The 19,170-nt window shown below is 37.0% G+C and overlaps 1 protein-coding gene across 9 annotated transcripts in view; it reads left to right on the top strand.

The window, feature by feature from the left end:
- Positions 1-19,170, top strand: part of Adam22 (ADAM metallopeptidase domain 22) — a 237,439-nt gene that overhangs the window by 203,234 nt on the left and 15,035 nt on the right. For 3 of the 9 annotated variants that reach the window (XM_028776036.1, XM_028776037.1, XM_028776034.1), the window contains exons 25-29: positions 2,611-2,701; positions 7,564-7,581; positions 12,534-12,728; positions 14,953-15,053; positions 15,386-15,452. In XM_028776036.1, the coding sequence (XP_028631869.1) occupies positions 2,611-2,701; positions 7,564-7,581; positions 12,534-12,728; positions 14,953-15,053; positions 15,386-15,452 (472 nt within the window). Of the gene's footprint in view, positions 1-2,610; positions 2,702-7,563; positions 7,582-12,533; positions 12,729-14,952; positions 15,054-15,385; positions 15,453-17,855; positions 17,967-19,170 lie in introns of all 9 variants that reach the window. The other 6 variants (XM_028776041.1, XM_028776040.1, XM_028776042.1 and 3 more) reach the window with 4 other exon arrangements.

Below are 19,170 nucleotides of genomic sequence, written 5' to 3'. Positions count from 1 at the left end.
TACTTTGTCTTACAGATGTTTTTTAGTTTTGCCAGGTCCCTTTTATTAATTGTCAATTTTAGTGCCTGCCCTATTGGCATTCTGTTCAGGAAGCTGTCTCCTGTGTGAAGGCATTCAAGGTTATTCCCCACTCTCTCTTCTGTCAGTTCCAGTTTATCCAGTTTTATGTTGAGGTCCTTGATCCACTTGGACTAGAGTTTTGTGCAGGGTGATAAGTATGGATCTATTTGCATTTGATATTGGCAGTAGTGTGTGTGTGTGTGTGTGTGTGTTTCTTTAAGGGATTTGTTAATTTCCTCTTTAAAGGCTTCTATTATCTCTATAATAATGGACTAAAACTCTTTTCTTACACTTCGGCTGTGATGGGATATCCAGGGCTTGTTGTAGTAAGTTACCTGGGCTCTGGCTATGCCGTATTGCCCTAGTGTTGACTGGTTGATACTGATGCCAGCAGGACTATGCAGGAACATGGGTAGAGCTCTGCTGGCCATGCCTCAGGCTGACAGGATTGGTTGTGTGGTAGTTCTCTTTGTGAAATTGTCCTTGGAAGAAATGTTTGTGCTGGATTATTTCCCTGCTTTGTCCTAAAGACTCCTCAGTGGTTTTTGTAGACAGTAGCTGGTGGAGGTGTTTCTTGTGTGCAGTGCAACGATGGAGCCTGCTTTCACATTCATTTTGTTAGCCTGTGTCTTTTTATTGGGGAATTCAGTTCATTGACATTGAGAGACATTAATGACAAATGATTGTACATTTCTACTGTTTTGGTGGTGGTAGTAGTGTGTGTGTGTGCATATGTGTGTGTGTGTGTGTTTCCCTTCTTCAGATTTTGCTAGAATGAGATTATTTATTGACTGTGTTTTCATGGGTATAGTTTATCTCCTTGTGTTGATATTTTTAAATGCTTTCTGTAGAGCTAGATTTGTGGGTAGATAGTGTTTAAATTTGTCTTTGTCGTGAGCTATCTTGTTTTCTCCATCTATGGTGGTTGAAAATTTTCCTAGGTATAGAAGTCTGGACTGTCATCCATGATCTCTTAGAGTCTGCAAGACATCTTTTAGGACCTTCTGGCTTTTAGAATCTCCATCAAGAAGTCTGGTGTAATTCTAATAGATCTGTCTTTATATGTTACTTGGCTTTTCCCCATTGCAGCTTTTAACATGTTTCTTTGTTCTGTATGTTTAGTGTTTTGATTATTATGTGGAAGTGGAGCATTTTCTTTTCTGGTCTAAATTATTTGGTGTTCTGTAAGGTTCTTATACCATTATAGGCATGTGCTTCTTAGGGTTATGACAATTTCCTTATATGATTTTGTTAAAAATATTTTCTGATTTTTGAGATGGCATTCTTATATTCCTATTTTTCTTAGGTTTTGCTCTTTTAATAGTGTTCCAGATTTCCTGGATATTTTGTTTCAGGAACTTTTTAGATTTAATATTTTTTGACTGATATATTGATTTCTTCCATTGTATCTTCTACACCTCAGATTCTCTCTTCAATCTCTTTTATTCTGTTGGTGATGCTTGTGTCGGTAGTTCCTGTTTTCCATCTCCAGGATTCCCTCAGTTTGTGTTTTCTTTATTGTTTCTATTTCCATATTCTGACCCTAAACAGTTTTATTCATTTGCTTCACCTGATTGCTTTTTCTTGGCTTTCTTTTAAGGATTCATTTCCTCTTATAGTTTGTGTCTTGCTGGACTTTTTAAAAAATTTATTTTATTCACTTTACATCCTGATCGCTGCCTATCCCCCATCCAAGTACCCTCTCACTAGTCCCTCCTCCCATACCCCCTTCTTCTCTGAGAGTGGAGGCCCCTCTTGAGTGTCCCCCCATTCTGACACATCAAGCCTTGTATCTCACAGAGAATAGACAAGGCAGCCCAGTTAGGTGAACTTTCTTGAAGTTCTTAAAGGAAAGTTATTATTAATTATGTTCTTACACTGGCCTCTACGCATCTGGGTTTTGGGATAATTATAGTTTGGCATTCTGATTTCTGAGTTTATCTTTGTTGGATATTTTCCCCCTTGGTTTCTGTTTCTTCTCTGGTCTTCTGGCCTGAGTGACCTGTGGATCTGCTTAGCAGCAAGTTCTCATGTGCAGTAGGCTGTCTCCACAGGATTTTGGCAGCTTTCATGACTTCTGAGGTTTTGAGTGCTGGTGTTGCTTCTGGGATTCTGGGGTTCCGGGAATGAGCATGGACTCTGAGGTTCCAGGTGCTGGCATGGGCTCCAGTAGAGCTGGAGTCTTCTGCCAGAGTTGTGTCCGGGTATATGGAGCCAAAGGTGTGGGGTGCTGTTGGGGACAGTTGGGTGGGCTCTAAGGCGTGTTAGTGGGAGGTGGACAGTGTATTACAGGTTGGGGGTGCTTCTAGTAGAGCAGGCCTCTGTAGCTTTTCAAAAGACATTATTTAGAAATAGTCATTCAAATTTATTGATCCTTGTCTAAATCCAAGAACAGGAAGGGTAGACAGACATGCTAAATCTTAGTGTAAAAAAGCCAAAGCCTTTTGTACAAAACAGATAATATTGTCACCATGATGATTACAGACCTAGAGAAAAAAATTACTGCAAGAATATCATATCACTGATTTTCCTTCTTGTCTTCCCTTCTAGGTGTTGCTGGCACTAATATCATAATAGGAATAATTGCTGGCACCATTTTAGTGCTGGCCCTCATATTAGGAATAACTGCCTGGGGTTATAAGTAAGTCAAATATTTCAGTATTATTACTATCAAAATGTACCTTAAATTTTTTATTAAGAGCTGGAGAAGCAGCTCAGCATGTAAAAGTGCTTAGTGCTCTTGGAGAGGGCTCAGTTTTAGTTCATAGTGCCAGTGTATGATGGCTCATAAACACATATACCTCCACTTCCAGGAGATCTGACACTATTGCTAGACTTCTTATGTATCTGTACTCAAATGTGCACACACAGACACATACAGGGAGAGAGAGAGAGAGAGAGAGAGAGAGAGAGAGAGAGAGAGAGAGAGACAGAGAGAGACAGAGAGAGACAGAGAGGTAGACAGAGAGAGAAAGGAAGAAAAGAAAGGAAGATAGAGATTTAGAAGTGTTTAAACTGTAATTATAAAATATTTTGAGTAAATGTTAGCTGGAAGGTTGTATATCATTACCTTTGTATTTGCACTGAAAATCAGGCTGGTCCAAGAGTCAGTGATTACCCATCCTTGGTGTGGTTAGAAGTAACACAATACATTATCACGTTTTAGATTTCGCACACCTCTTTTTCTATTCTGAAAGTACTGACTGCTGTTTGAGATCCTTGCAGTGACACTTGTGAGTGAATGCTTACTGTATCCGTACATCACATCAATGACAAAGACCTTGTGTCATTAATAGCCATTAGTATAGACGAGTTTCTTCCTGTGAAGAACACACTCTTGTGAGATTCGCTTTTAAAATTCAGTTTCCTTCTTAAGCGTCAAACCTCAGCATAAAATTTTTTCTTTTAATTTTACTCCAGGCACTAAAACAAAAGCTGGTTGGTAGACCTCATAACTGACATGCCAGATTTCAAAATACAAACACAATTAGAAAGTGTACAATCAATGCAACTTACATTAAATACTGTAGAAGAGACAAAAGTAATTTTAACTTGACAAGTTCAATTTTTAAAAGTTGAGAGTCATACTACATTTGAATATTTAGTAGCCTTAGACATTTGCTAAGTAAATGTTCTCAAACATTTCTATATTCACTATTTAAAATTTCCCTTTTGAAGACTTAACGTGTAAATTTTTCTTAGTATTCTAGTAACTATTTAATGTTATGGTTTAAATGTAGTGTAAAACATTTAATTCTTGACTTAGGTTTCCATTACTGGGGAAATACCTGAAGAAATAGCTTAAGAAAGTAGAAGTTCACTGTGGTTGGTTTGAGAGGCTCCTACACAGTCATGTGACCACATTGCTTTGAGCCAAGTTGGAAGACCATGGTAGAGAACATGTAGTGAAGGAAAGCTGCCTACCAAAGAAAGAGCTCACCACTGTGTAATCCCTTTGTCCACAAAACTGAGCTAAGAATCCAGAAGTGGATCAATCCATTGATGATGTCACAACTTCCATAATCTGATTAGCTTCTAACTACCCTGATTTTAAGGAATGCTGCAGGAGGACCATGCATTTAACACACAAGCTTTTGTGGATATTCAGATCCAAGCTATAATGGTTCTCTTCAACATTCCAACTTAAAATTTTATTTTGCTGTCTCTAGTAATGTCCCAGTCAGTGCCCTAGCCCTGGGGTCTTCCACATGGAAGACCCAGCATCTAAAGGTTAACCTCATTGAAAGCATCGTCCCTCCTGGATCAAATTCAGATCACTAAATTGGGGATTAAAACAGCTTAGATTTGGGGCCATAGAGATGGCTCAGCAGTTAAAAATACATACTGTGCTTACAGAGTTCAGTTCCCAGTATCTACATCAGGTGACTCAAAACCACTTGTATCTCCAACTTTAGGGGATTTGACAATGTCTTCTAGCCTTTGAAGGTTCCCGCCCTCCCATGCATATATGCGCGTGCATGTGCATACACACACACACACACACACACACACACACACACACACACACATATTCATTTTAAACTTAGCATTTACTCTGTATTTTTTTTTAATAAAATCATTCTTGTTCTTTGGGTCTTTATTTGTCAAACATTCTCAGTAGTGAACTACCTCACAGGAAGCAGTGTGACTGTCATCTACTGTGGTCTGAAACCGGGAGACACCTGTAAATGTTTATGTACCGATTATAAAATTAAAACCCTGCAAGGATTTTGCTGAAAGGGAGAGCAATTATTTTATGGCTTGTATGTGGCCATCATTTAAATGTAGGAAGCTGTTTATGGATGGCTATATTAACAAAACCAAACGGCATGATGAAGTAGCACGGTTCTTGTCCATGAGCTAGCCTGGCGAAGGAGCTCACCACGTCAGACTAGGCTCTGCTCTGATTACACTGGTACCTAGCCCTTGACTGGTTGTAAGAGATTCCGAATGCATTTGAGCATCTTGTACACTTCCATCTGTGAAGTGTGATTTAGGCACCTATAAACTTGGATGTCGGAAAGGAAAGCCTTTCTTCACACCACAAGCGAATGAGCTTTGTCTTGAGATATTCTTTTTCAGCTTCTCTGACGTGGGACACACATGCTAATGCCTTTCACAAGCACTAACATTGTATTATGGCTCAATAATTTTACTTGGTTACATAAAAATTGTTCTAGAGTGTGTGAGTTTCTACCACTTACTGATATATATGGATATTTCATTTATGTAATCCTGGAAAATAGTATTGTTCAGAAAACTTGAAACCAAAATATGCCTATTGCCAATGAAATTATCTTTGTCTATAGAAATTACCTATTTTCTTCAGGGAAGTGATATTTTTTTCTTTTTAGCATTTTTAAATTTATACATTTATTTTTATAAATTTTATTATAAAATTTATTAAGAAGTTTATTTTTAAATTTCTTAATTTTTAAAATTAAGAAAAAAGATCTTGTTCATATTGTAGTATTCCTACATTTTTATTAGTATTCCTATATATTAGTATCCCTAATAACTATTTATAAAATATTCGAAATAATTTAACCTAAAATAAAAGTTTTAGAGTTTTTAAAAATTATTCAGAACATGTTTATTTGGGTTTTTGTTTGTTTTGTTTTCAGAGTCTTACTTTGTAGTCCTGACTAGCTTCGAACTCACTTTATAGGCCAGACTGACGCCGAACTCAGAGACCCACCTGCTTTTGCCTCCCACACATTGGGATAAAGCCGTGCACTACTATACCTAGCTCAGAGTATGCTTGCAAACACAGTGAGAATGTAGACATTTTAGTGAAGGAATTAAACTATGAAAATAAGTTTTAAAATTCTGTTTGAAGTTAAAAAACTGTGGTCTGACAAAGCCATTTTCATGTTGATTCCTTCAATAAAACATCCTACCTTTTCTCTAAGCCTTAGAGTCGGGACAGGAAGCAAAGGGTACTCAGAGCTGTGTGACTGGGGTCCCTGAATGAGATTAAAAAGTAAAACACACTTCATAGAAAGATGCCAGGCTGATGTGTCTCATGCCTGATAGCTAGTAGACTGGAAAAAAGATCAAATTGTCACTCTTATCTTTTATGCTTCTTGTTAGCCTTACATAACAGAGTGGACTGGCAGGTGAAGGTGCTGTGTTATGCTTGATTGTCATGGGTGGAACACCAAATGACTCAGTCACTTGACTTTCTAATATGCCTTCAAAATATTAACATTCAATTACATCAAAATAGAAAGCCACTGACTTTTGAAAAAAATTACAGCTAGTACATTATTACATGCTTCTGAACGAATTTTTGTTTAAGGTTAGTTTATTGTGAAAGTCATGGTCAAATCAAAACTTTAAATTGAACAGTGAGCAAATACATCTAGTATGAAGCTTGAGAAAGACATTATTAATACCAACCTAGGACCACCTTTATTTCAATGCATTTTTATTGACCATACATGATGAATATAGCGCTCTTCAGTGCTTATATGTTCTCCTACTTGAGCTGCTTAGAGTGAACTACAGTTGCTATAGTTGGATGTTTATATTTCAATAGGAGAAAGGTAGGACTTGTTTCTATAAAATGTAATTTGTGTAAATAATTGGATTGTTTTTGTTATTTAAATTAGCATTCATTCATCTATATCTGTCAATCTAACATCTATCTATATAATCTATATTATATTCAGATATAGATGTAGAAATATATCACATTTAAAGCCTATATTTAAAACAGAATTGGCAAGGATGGAGAGCTGGCTTAGTGGCTAAGACTATTAGCTCATCTTCCAGAGGGCCCATTTTCAGTGTCAGTTATGGGGTTCAGATGTTCTCTCCTGGCTTCCATGAGCACTGCTTATACATAATTCACAGTCATACATGCAGGCAAAACACCCATACTTATAAAGTAAAAATAGGTAAATAAAAATTTTAAAACAGTAAGATTGGCTCTAGATCATTATTAAGTATTTGGTACAATGAAACAGATATTGAGAAAACAGTTACTCTTTAATTATTTCAACCTAACTTGTGCTTTTAAAAGGGGGGAATTGGGCTGGAGACATGGCTCAGTGGTAGAGTGCTTGCTGCTCTTGCAAAAGATCCAGGTTTAGTTCCAAGCAGATACATAACCATCTGTACCTCCAGTTCTGGAGGATTACCTAATGGCCTTCAAGAGCACTAGGCATACACATAGTATAGATGCATACATACAGGCAAAGCACAAATATACATAAAATAAAAGCAAGTAAATCTTTATGATCAATACACAATAAATTAAAATGGGTGACTCTCTGACAATATTGTCACTTTGGTGTCATCTCTCCTTGAGATAAAGTGAAATTCTGTGTATGTTCCTCATTTTAATCTTATGGTTCAAATTCCTCTAGGGAAGATGGTTCAGGAAATTCTTGGTGAGGATAATTCAGTGAATGCTGGGGGTTTTGTATCTAATGCCCTGCTCATGTGCTTCTGTAGGAAACTAATGCTTTTTTTTTCTTTTCTTTTGTCTATGAACAGAAACTACCGAGAACAGAGGTATGTGATGACAGTGCTTTGAGTTAATGACTGAAAGCTTTAACCCTTTGTGTCACTGTTGGAATTCATACATACAGTCTCAAGTGGGTTTTTGTGTTTTATGTAATAATGATCCTTGACTCTTTATGATTTTGAAATAATAATTAACATCATTATGTTTAATAGCAATGTATCTATAGAAATAGATTTTTCCATCAGAAACAAACTTTCTTTATGTTAAGTTGTCATGTTTGTTTACATTGGTCTAGTGGTTTTCCTTCATGTTTATAGTACCTAATTATCTAATACTGTCTGAGAGAATTTATTTTTGTTACTGTTGTTGTAGTAATAATTTTCATAACTTTACAAGGTTTATCACTTGTCACTATCAAACAGATGTTTTGCACTTGTGAGCCAGATCTCTTTATGTAAGAAAGTATTTTTGTGTGATTTGAGAATCATAAAAGTAGCTAAAGGTGGAATATGCATAGTTAGATTCTCTGAGCTTTTATGCCTCCTGTGGTATTAATAAGTACAATCCATAGAAAGTCAAACACTTATTTAGTAGAGCCTTATTGTCTTCATTAAGCAAACAGTACAAAAAGAGACAGCATCCATGAGTTTTATAACAATTGCTGGTTTTTCTACATTGACAAAGTATTGTGATAGACATTTCACTTCTCACATTTCTAAAATCATTAATTCTACTTGCTGTTGGTACCAAAACTTAAACTGTTATCTTGGAAAGTGATACGCAAACCCACACCAGGTATTATACATCACATAGTATTTAGCTCTGGGTTCAGAGTGTTTGCACAGATTCCTGCCTAAGTTTTCCTCTGCCCCAGTGAGTGCCACTGGCAGTTTAGGAATAGATAATGATAAATACAGTGAGACCTGTTCAGACTCTCTCCAGGGTTGACGAAACACAATGATGTTCAGTGTAATTGTTCTCAACGTAGACATCAACAAAGGGTGGGTGTTAAATCAAGAAGTTATGCATTGATGTATCTTTATGGTTCTTCTCTTGGGCACTATGCATTAATGTTTAGAGGGGAAATGGTTGAGCCAGAAGACATAGCATAGGGTCAGTACATTTTCAGACTCCTAAAATTATCCACAGACTTCAAATAAAGACCAATCCAGTTCCAAAGATGCCAGGAACTAAAGACGAGAGTTTGGATGTTATTTTTACCTTTAAATTGGGATCGCCTCTGTGGTTCTGTGGTGGGAAGCTCTTCTGGCAAGAAATTAGTCATTAGTCTATTCTTGTGTGATGTAGGAAAATCGCTGACTTCTCTCAACCGTAAGGTAACCCGTAAAGCATTGTGATCAAGCAAGAGGACAGCTGTAGTCATCAGCCAGGTTGGGGTCCATATACTCCTTTTGGCTGATAAAACATGAAATTTTGCTTTGACATTTATGCTTCAAGCTATATTAAATATATGACCATTTTCCAGATGACTATTAACATAGAATGGCTCAGAAATGCCAAATTGGGTATAATGTTCAAACGTTTGAAGAAGACAAGCTTAATTCTATAAATGAATCAATTTATATACAATTTATATCAATTTATATACAATTCTATAAATGAATCAGATAACAAACTTCCTGCTGAATAAAAACAATAGCAGCTCCATTCTTGGACTTAATGGAAGTATACCCCCACACACATATAATAATATACATAAACACATGTATATATAAAATAGTCCTGTGGCATATTGGGAAGGTTCAGAATCATGGAATCATAGGGCCATAGTGATGCCCTAGATGTTGAGTCATTGGAAAGATGGCTTCTTACCTTATTCTTTAAAACCTCCAGGCAAGAAGTCTACCTTTTCTCCTGAGTCAGTCGTATTGTTTCTTGATGAAAAGTTACATAGAGCATGACAGCTGTATGGTTTACTGCAAGCACTGTAAATTCTAGTTTACAATTAGGTTTGCAAATACAAATAGGATAAGGAACATTTGCTGAATTTGAATTTATAAAACATCCATATCTGGTTGAAATTCTTTTTCTGTGTTTGCAATAGTCACACATCACTGTGATCAATGAGGAACATGATAATTAGACCACATCTCTCTGCTCTGTTGTATCCCTTTAAGCAAAGTCTCTTCCCCAACATCCTCTTTATCTCTCATTCCTTTATCCATTTTATTTTCTGTTTGTGGACTCCCCATCTTTTCTCTCCCCAATCTTTCTTGGCTTCTCTTCCTTCCTTCCTTTCTTCCTTCCTTCCTTCCTTCCTTCCTTCCTTCCTTCCTTCCTTCCTTCCTTCCTTCCTTCCTTCCTCTCTCTCTCTCTCTCTCTCTCTCTTTCTTTCTTTCTTTCTTTCTTTCTTTCTTTCTTTCTTTCTTTTTCTTTCTTTCTTTTTTTTACATTCTTCTTATTTCAGTGATATTATCTGTCAAAGTGACTTGGCATATCTTACATATTTCTCAAAACAAGAGAGTAAATTCCTCTGACAGCCCAGACACTAACCAGGGAATGGAGAAATGTCTCCCTCACAGACAGTTTATGACCTGCATACCTTTTCTCACTTATTTCAGTTTTTGAGTATACATTTGGGTTGATGAGACAAATACCACTTCTCAATAGATACTTTTAAAGAAATTAAAATTTCTCTCATAATTTGACCAACCATTTATCTAAAAGCTTTGAGGTTAGTCAAAGAAAATCATTTTTGATGTTGAAATTTATAATGTTTAATACCAGCTGGTTTATTGTATGAACACATTGTTATCTGAAGTAGAATAAAAATAGTCAATAGCCTTGTAAGTTGTAGATGCAGGGAAATTGTAATATAGTTTGCATAGTCTGCCTACCAGAAGTCGTTAAGTTATGGGTGTATTTCATTATATTAGCAAATAGAAATTGTTTAAAAAATGTTATTTAATAAGGCACATCAGTTCAACCTAGAGGTTATATATATAGAGAAAAAAGACACCCTGTAATTAATGTAACAAAAGTTGATTTTTTTGAGGAAAAATAATTCAGTTACAAAGCATCTTTTTTGTTAATTATTTATATAAACATGCATGTATCTAAAATATTTGTATATGGTATAATAAATATACAGAAAATTTCCCATTTGAAAACTTAGCACTCGTCAGTCCAAATAATTATTTTCAGGATCCAAACTGGGAAACACAAAAGCACTAAAAAATTTGAGCCATAAAAATAGGTCAACAACTAGAAAAAGTAAAATTAAAACATTTCAGGAGCTCATGTAGTTGGCTTTTTGTGATTTTTCATAGCAAATGTTATTTTATGGGTCGCAGGAACCTGGTATTCTCTCTCCTCACTAAAGCAAGAAGTAGTGGTCTACTAAGATATAGTGGATACTGTGGAAAGAGTAAGTGTTTAGACAGTGAAGGATGTCCAAGACTCTTTAAAAAGCTGAAAGGAAATTGATCTTCTGTTGCTGGCATTTACCATGTAAGGGAAGTTCCTTCCATTCCTTGTGGGATTTTAAGGGGACTGCTAAGAAGTAATGTCAGCATTCTGTAGACTTTTAGGGTAAAGTCACCTTTACAGTATGGTCAGAATGGTAAAGGAAGACTCATCCTAGAACTATACTAAACTGGGACTTTTCTAACTCCAAGTCTGATTCCATTATTTTGATGATACCTCTATCAGTCAAGGTAGGAGCTGATTTTAGAAACTGGTTTAGTGAATTTTTTTTCCTTTAATTAATGTATGGAGAGCTAGAAAAAAAGTCACTCAGAGTGAAATTAAAATACATGCTTTATTTGTACCAGCTGAGAAATCTTTTTAGATTTGTGATATATGAGTATAAGTTATCCAGATGATGTAGGAGAGGATGTTTAGTCAGAAGCAACTAAACATGTTAACGTTTAAACACCATAGGAATCAAAATAATCAAGGGAACAGCTGAAAAGGGGATTTGAGGGTTAAAACTCAGTATCTGCAGACAGGGTAATGAACAGAAACTGAGGGACTTAGGAACTTATGTTCTTGTTCAGACTTACAGATGTGTACCTGTTGAAAATCTTTAGTCTGTCCCTAGCTTTTGACACCTCCACCTATAGCATGAGCGAAAGTGATCAAGATTTGGATGCATCTGGCTGTTTGAAACCATGCATTGAATGATTCGATCGGCTGTAGGCAGCTGTCTGGGGGTACAGGATGTGTCTTTCCAGTTCCTGTAGGAGAGGTAGTAAGACTTCTTGACTCATTTATGATGAGACAAGTGGCTTCAATTTCTGCAGCACAGGTTAAGCAGATGGCCCTGTCTTTCCCTCCTGCTATGGTGGAGATAGCCAACTGTGGCCACCATCTGTCATAGACGCTTTTCCATAGTCCTCCAAGAAGCTCAGCTACTTTTCAACCCTTTCTTCCTGTAATACATTTCTTCACACATTCTGCTGTCTGGTATGAAGTTACAGTTTTGATTCAAATTTGATTTGTTTAAACTCCCTTTCAATAATGAAGCTGCAAACTGAGCACCAAATTCTAATTAGGTTTGATTTGGATTTAATTATGGAATACCAGTAAGCAGTTCAGTCTTTTAAAACTGAATCAAGGTTACAGTCATCATGTATTTCAAATGATGAAGAATTTATTCAACACATTTGGAAAAAAACCTGCTTTATTTGAGCAAGGAATGTGCAAACCCATCTTCAATATCATTTTTAAAGTCAGACGTTACCACAGTTAACATCTCCAGAGAGAATGAGGTTGCATTGAATGAGCTCACGTTTCCTTATTTCTCCTGAAAAAAAAGGCTTGTTCACCAGCCTACGAAGTCTCCGTGGTTACATTTCTGACCTCCACAGCTGGAATGAGTTGAACTTTTCGCATTTATTAATAACCTCATGTGTTATAGATTTGATCATGTAGACCATTAATCCCTCCCTCCCTTTTTCTTGAAATAATATTTGTATATGTCTGTGTTCATGTGTGTGTCTTGTTTTCTGACTCTGAAATGTTTATTATGCTTTAGACAGTTACCCCAGGGAGATTATGTTAAAAAGCCTGGAGATGGCGACTCTTTTTATAGCGACTTTCCTCCTGGAGGCAGCACAAACTCAGCATCTAGTTCTAAGAAGAGGTCTGCTTTTCTGTCGCATTTTCAGATTTCCACCTGTTCCATCACACATTATTCCATTAGTCAGAACATTTCATTATTTTGCAGCAGGTTTGATCACTTCTTCCTTCTTTCTTGAATGTTAAATAGTATCCCTTGTTCTTTGATTACTCTACTTCAAAATGCCATATGCTCAGAACCAGGTTTTTATTAAAAAAAATTCCAGGCTACAGAATTGAAACCAAATTAAAACAACTCTAAATCCAGAGAGAAACCCCAGGGTTTTTCCTGTCATGTTGCACATGGCTCAAGAAACTGAACATAGTATTGAAAAAAAATATTTTTACATGGTGAGCTTTATGTCATGCTTGGTAGTCAAAGAAAAAGGGTACTGTCATGCTTCAATAAAGGCAATTAAGATAAATTGGTAATATAAGTGCTGCATTGAATAGTATTTAATTTTGTATATTTCAAAGCTAAGCTTGCTGTGAAAAAAAGATTGCTTCTTTGTGAATCATATGTTTTAATATTATGATTTTTTCTGCAATGTAGACTTTATAACTTTCATCTTAGTTGAAAAATTAAGTATGATTAATATTTGTCCGAGTTTTATAATAGCATAGATAGGATTAATATTTATGTCACAAACTCTAATATTTTCTTGTTCTAGCATCTTAAGATGTCTGACACCTTTAACAAGTCTGCATGCTGTATGATCAGTTGACAGTAGATGATTAGAAAAACTAAATATGAGGTTTTACAGGGCAGGGCAGGAACTGCCTTCACATTAAAAGGAACTAAAATATTTTTGTAGAAAAAAAATTTAAGTTTCCATTGAGGTGTAAAGGGTGGAGAAAATTTTCAGATGATTCACTCAACTCTGGGCACTTTGAGGGAACTAGTTTATTGAGAGGTAGCATGGTTTCTTCTGGTAGTCTATGTAGAATAGATGATCTGTAAAGCAATCTGTGTGGTGCTCAGTCTTTATAGACACTGAATATGAAGGGATACATGACAGTTAATCCCTGAGAACTTCTTAAGCACATTTCCTTAGAAACTGAACTTAACACAAAAGTAGCGCTGCTTTTGAGTCTGGGTGTGTATCCTATAGCATGCACTTTATAGAGTATCAAAGTTACTCTTTTAGTTAATTCCTGAGGACTTGTTGGCTAAGAGGAGATGACTGGGTATCTACTAGCACTCTCTGATATAAATATTTTCTTGGTCAAGTACAGATTTTTTAAATAAAATAAAAGTAAGAAGTGGAGGGAGCAGTGGGTTCCAAGAACACTCACTGGCCATTTGTGCCAACTATGAATTACTTTGTAATTAGAAAATTATGTTGAAAAAGTTCCAACATAGGAAAGTAGATGTGTTAACTGTGCTAAGTTTTGTTTGCTTTCAGTCAGAAGAGTCCTTTTCCAGTTGCTGTTATTAGTAATTAACCAGAATGGTTCTCTGGAACGTGGCTTAAGCATAAAGTTATTGTCCACAGTTCCTAGAGGAGTTTTAAGACACACAGGATTAATTCCCAGAGTTTGGAAGATATTACTATAGGTTCTGATGTTTAGTCAGTCAAAAGCGTATTCAGTTATTAGGCTTCAGACTATGTCACAATTCTTTTTCCTTGTGGTATAAGGTAGGTGTGTTGATTTTGATTCTTATAGATAGTTTGTTTAATAATGGTAGATAGAAACAGCAGAGGGCTCAATGGTGCATGGGCTTTGTGAGAGATGTCTCCATGATAAATATCTGATTCATTGCGGTTATCAGACAGTTACCTAACATGCAGTATGTTTATTGGGGGCATGTTTGTTTAGAAAAAGATCTCTCAGATAATAATTTTATCAATTTAAACCTGTCTATTACTTTAATTAAGTTAACAAGGTTCAGTTGAGCAAATTTTATATGATCTCTTAAAAGTCCATGTTCTCATGATATTTGAATGGAAATCATTGCTTTACAATTAAGAAACATCTATGGTGGTACCCCATTATAACCCTGCCACTGGGGTTATGTGACTGTAATACTTGCTGAATTTGCTCTGTGGTTGCTGTGTTCTGGAGATTGTAAATTGGCTTGCATTATATCCAGATACTTTCTCATTTATGACTATTGTAATGGGGTTCCATTGTATTTGACTTTTCTTAAATTGAATGTTGTGTAATTCTGCCTTCTTCATGGAGACCCTCATGTTTTCTTCATTCTTTCATTTCAGATTTATTTATTTATTATTTATTTTAATGTACAGTAATGCTCAGAAATTTTGCTTAGTGATTCCAAAAACATTAATCTGATATATTTTTGAACGATATGTAAATACTTCTAATTTCAGGTCAAATGGACTCTCTCATTCTTGGAGTGAAAGGATTCCAGACACAAAACATATTTCAGACATCTGTGAAAATGGGAGACCTCGAAGTAACTCCTGGCAAGGTAGTGAACAGCATTGAGAATCTAAGACCTGCGTTCTCGGTACCTGTAAAAATGTGTTCTTCCCGATAAGAAATTCAGCTCTTCTCTCAACAAAGAGGTTTAACACAAGAGAGCAGCTGTTTGCTTTTGCTGTTCTTTGAAATTTCCTTGGTGAGAAATGAGGATTTCAGGAGCAAAGTAGGCAGGAAGCATGAGAGGGTCCTGCAGATTCAGAAGCCCGCATTCTGAGGCAATGCTGGTTATAAACTACACCCTTAAATGCCATACAATAAGACTCAAAACAAGTATTTATTTGTATGAATACGTAGCTGTAAATGCTCTTTTTTTTTCAGGTAACATGGGTGGTAGCAAAAAGAAAATCAGAGGAAAAAGATTTAGACCTCGATCAAACTCAACTGAGTAAGTTGTACCTTTAATGGGAAAGTCATTTGAAGGCTCTGTGTATGTAGTGTGAAGTGTTAATTAACCAGAGAGTCAAAGCATCGCCTAGCCTACCGTGCCTCTGGACTTGCTTTTGTCTTTTTACTTCTCTTTGCCCTCTAAAAATTAACCTTGGCTTTTCTCTTTTACATAGGCATCTCCGCAACTGTGCCCATACCAATGTTCACTGATAGTGGGGTCTCACCCCTGCTGCGGGCCTTTCCTCCAGTCACCTGCCATTGTGGTGTTTTTGTTTCCTTTGAAAGGAATTACAATAACTTTCCTTTCCTCTCATCACTGGGGTCCAGCCATTTCAAACAGTCACCCTTCCTGTCCCCTGGAAGCACAAGGGAGACCCCTCACTGTATTAGAGCATGCCAGTGCTCATGGTCTGAAGCCACCACTCTGAGGTCTCCATGGCTGCTATCTAAGCATTCTCTCAGACTAATGGAATGAGCATCCCTTTTAAGTTGTCCTCCGCAGGACGTTTAAAAGACCATCTACCTAAACTTGCTCTTTACCTGAATCACTGTCACCAACGCAACCCTAACTGTGCTAAATGATAGCCACATTTTTTTTAAGGGGAGGGTTGAAAGTTACACTTAAAGTCCTTTATAATGAAATAAGCATGATGCAGTTTTTGGTGTTGTTCCTTTCTTCACTGAAGAAAGTGCAAGCAAAACAGAATCCACAAACCCTTATCCCCCTCCGTAGGGCGAAGCACACCCTTAGTATTCTTTCCACTGACCTTGCCCTCTGTAAGTGGTTACCCTTGCTGTTTCCAAGGCACCTAGAATTTTCTGCTCACGTCTCCCTCTAGTGGTAGTTATTATTCTCATGATCTCTGTATTAGTTACGAGAACCGAGTAGCAGGAGGCATTTGTTAACTGCTTATTAGACACTCGTGCTAGCTTTTCCATCATATACCCTGCCTTTTTCAGGCTAGTAATAATAACATTACCCTGACATGTAGACCTTCCTGAATGGTAGTGTCTTGTAAGTGGCTTATCAACATTTATTAGAGGATACTTTTTTTTTAACCTTAGAAATAATAGCAATTTCAAGTGATACCATTGCATGGTTCAGAATGGCATCTTAAACTTCATCACGAATAACTAATCTACTAGAGTTTATCTTATGCATCCCCAAGGTGCTTGGGTGCTTTAGGGCTCACTGCAGATAAACTCTTCCTGGACTGTTGTTTGGTTTGGTTCGCATGAGGCCACGTGGTACGAGGGCTCCTTCGCTTATCCTGGTTGCAGCTCACAGATACAGCTGTGAGGTGTTCTTTGGAACTTCCTTTGCATACTGTTTAGTGTTCTAACAGTATTTCTATAGATAGACTCTGACAGCTCTTAAGTTGAAAAGTTCAACAGTATATTAAAGCTGTGAGTTTGGGACCCAGAGAACATTTGATATTCAACAATATTCATATCTTTTCTAGAGCAATCATTTATTTTTAAAAATGTATAGAACTCCACTTATGACAAAATTATATTATGCATACCCTTTAAGAAACCTTGCCTATGCTATAATTAAGTTCTAATATTTAGTGTGAGAGTATAATAGAAACTTCTCAGTGAAGAAGAAAGGTTGCCTCATTTTTAAGAATTTTCTGAATTTGGCTACATGACTCATGTTAATCAATTGAAGCCAAGTTTGTGAAGCTTTCTTATATGGGAATTATCTACAAACACACACACACACACACACACACGCATGCACGCACATACACACATACACACACATACATACATACATACACACACACATACACGCACACATACATACACACGCACACACACATACACACACACATACACACACATACATGCACACATACACGCACACACACACGCACACACACGCATACACACATGCAAGTGCACACACACACATACACACACACATGCGCACACACACATGCAAGTGCGCACACACACACACACACACACACACACACACGGAAATTATGAAGTTCTGATTCATAGCATACCAAGACTTAGCAACTTTTATACTTTCATATATAAGTCATACAGGTTGATTATGATATAATGTGGGAAATTTATGTGAGTGTGCTGGAGCAGAATGACCATCACCACAGGAAGCACATCCTTTTTCTTTTCCAGAGTAAGAACTATTTCAGGTCTGTTATTTCATCATCCCTTTAGCACCACATCATCCAGAAGGATGATGAAAAATTGGGCCTGAATTAAAACATGCACCCCAAATGCATGCTCTGTAAATTAAAAAATAAAACACTAAATGTCCTCGTGGTTACATTGTTTTCCCACTCAAAGGTTTTGCATCTGCCATGTTGTTCTGCATGATATAAACTTTTTTTTTGGCTTAGACTTTGTATTATATATTGTGTTTTTACAGGAGGGAGCCCCAAGCACCCGAGCCTGGGCACTCCCTCGCCCAGACAATCCCATCCCAAGGCATAAGCCCAGGGGGCTCTGACAGCCCCCAGACAGGGAGTCTGGATCACAGGTCAGTCTCCACCTGCCCTTTCATGCTGGGCTGCCACTTAATCTCCCTCTAAGTCCCTTCCTTGGCTGAGAGCAGGGTCATTTGATCTTTGACTGAGCCCCCATATCTGTTCAGTGGTACTCCTGGCCCAGACAGCACCAGCTGATTTTCCTCTGCCTTTCCATCCTGGAGAACACAAAGACGTTCTCCTATCCTGTCCAATGCATTTTTTTTTTTTTTTGCATGTTGCACTAACAAGCCATGCTAAGTCAAGCCACATAGGCAGGTTTATTGTAGTCTGATAAAGGCCCATCCTTCTAGCTACCATGGCAGGTCCCCAGAGTGCTCTGTAGTGCTGCTCTGACGCAGAGGTGAAGGTCCATCCCATGTAAGTCAGGCTATGTGTTTGGAACGTTTGTGGATCGGCCATAGCACCTGTCCTTTGAGTTTGGAAGATTGTCAGTGAAAGGAACAAAGGTTTCCCCCAGGAAGTGGCTTCCTGCCTGTGGGAAACTGAATTTGCTGAGTGGCAGTGTTTCACCTGATGACAGCTGCATGGGCTTTTCTGGAGTTATTCTGAGGCCGTTCACTTTATCAGCGACTGCATTTGCTTTTTGACTTTTTCTTTCTGTTTGAAGTCTCAGTGGAAATGTTCATACAAGTTTTAATTGGCTATCTCTGTGAAAAGTGCAAGCTGGCAATGGTTGTGGCTAAAGGCTAAACTAACATGACTTCCTCCTGAATCTAGAGGCACACCATGGCAAAAAAAAAAAAAATGGTCTTATAAGCATAAAAATCAACAGAATCATTCTTTCAGGGTGGATTTTTTTTTATTTGTAGAGTATCTTCTTTATGGCTAAAAATAAGGGAATTGGCTGTGGAGGAATAACCTGATTTTAAAATATAACTGGAAATATAGTGGTTTGAGTTTAAATATATTTATAAATAACTCAAAGAATGAATATGAAGGAGAGTAACAGATCTTAACCAAAAATTAATATTTTATAATTTTTCCCTACTTGTTTCCAACTGGACCTTCAAATATGTCTTATACAAACAGCACATGGGAGCTACTTTTTTAAAGATGAGAAATCCCAGTAATACCTCCAAATTCTTCCAGTCCTCAAATGGTCAGATTAATGGTTTTGTAAGGGCAAATCATAAGGGGATGTGTTTTTTTCTTAGCTCCGCAGTTAAAGTCAAAGGAACTCTGTGGCAAACAACA

The sequence above is a fragment of the Grammomys surdaster genome, unplaced genomic scaffold (assembly GCF_004785775.1).
Source record: "Grammomys surdaster isolate TR1022 unplaced genomic scaffold, NIH_TR_1.0 264, whole genome shotgun sequence".
Classification (NCBI taxonomy): Eukaryota; Metazoa; Chordata; class Mammalia; order Rodentia; family Muridae; genus Grammomys; species Grammomys surdaster.
The sequence above is the reverse complement of the archived record's forward strand: the minus strand, read 5'-3'. Positions and strand labels throughout refer to the sequence as shown.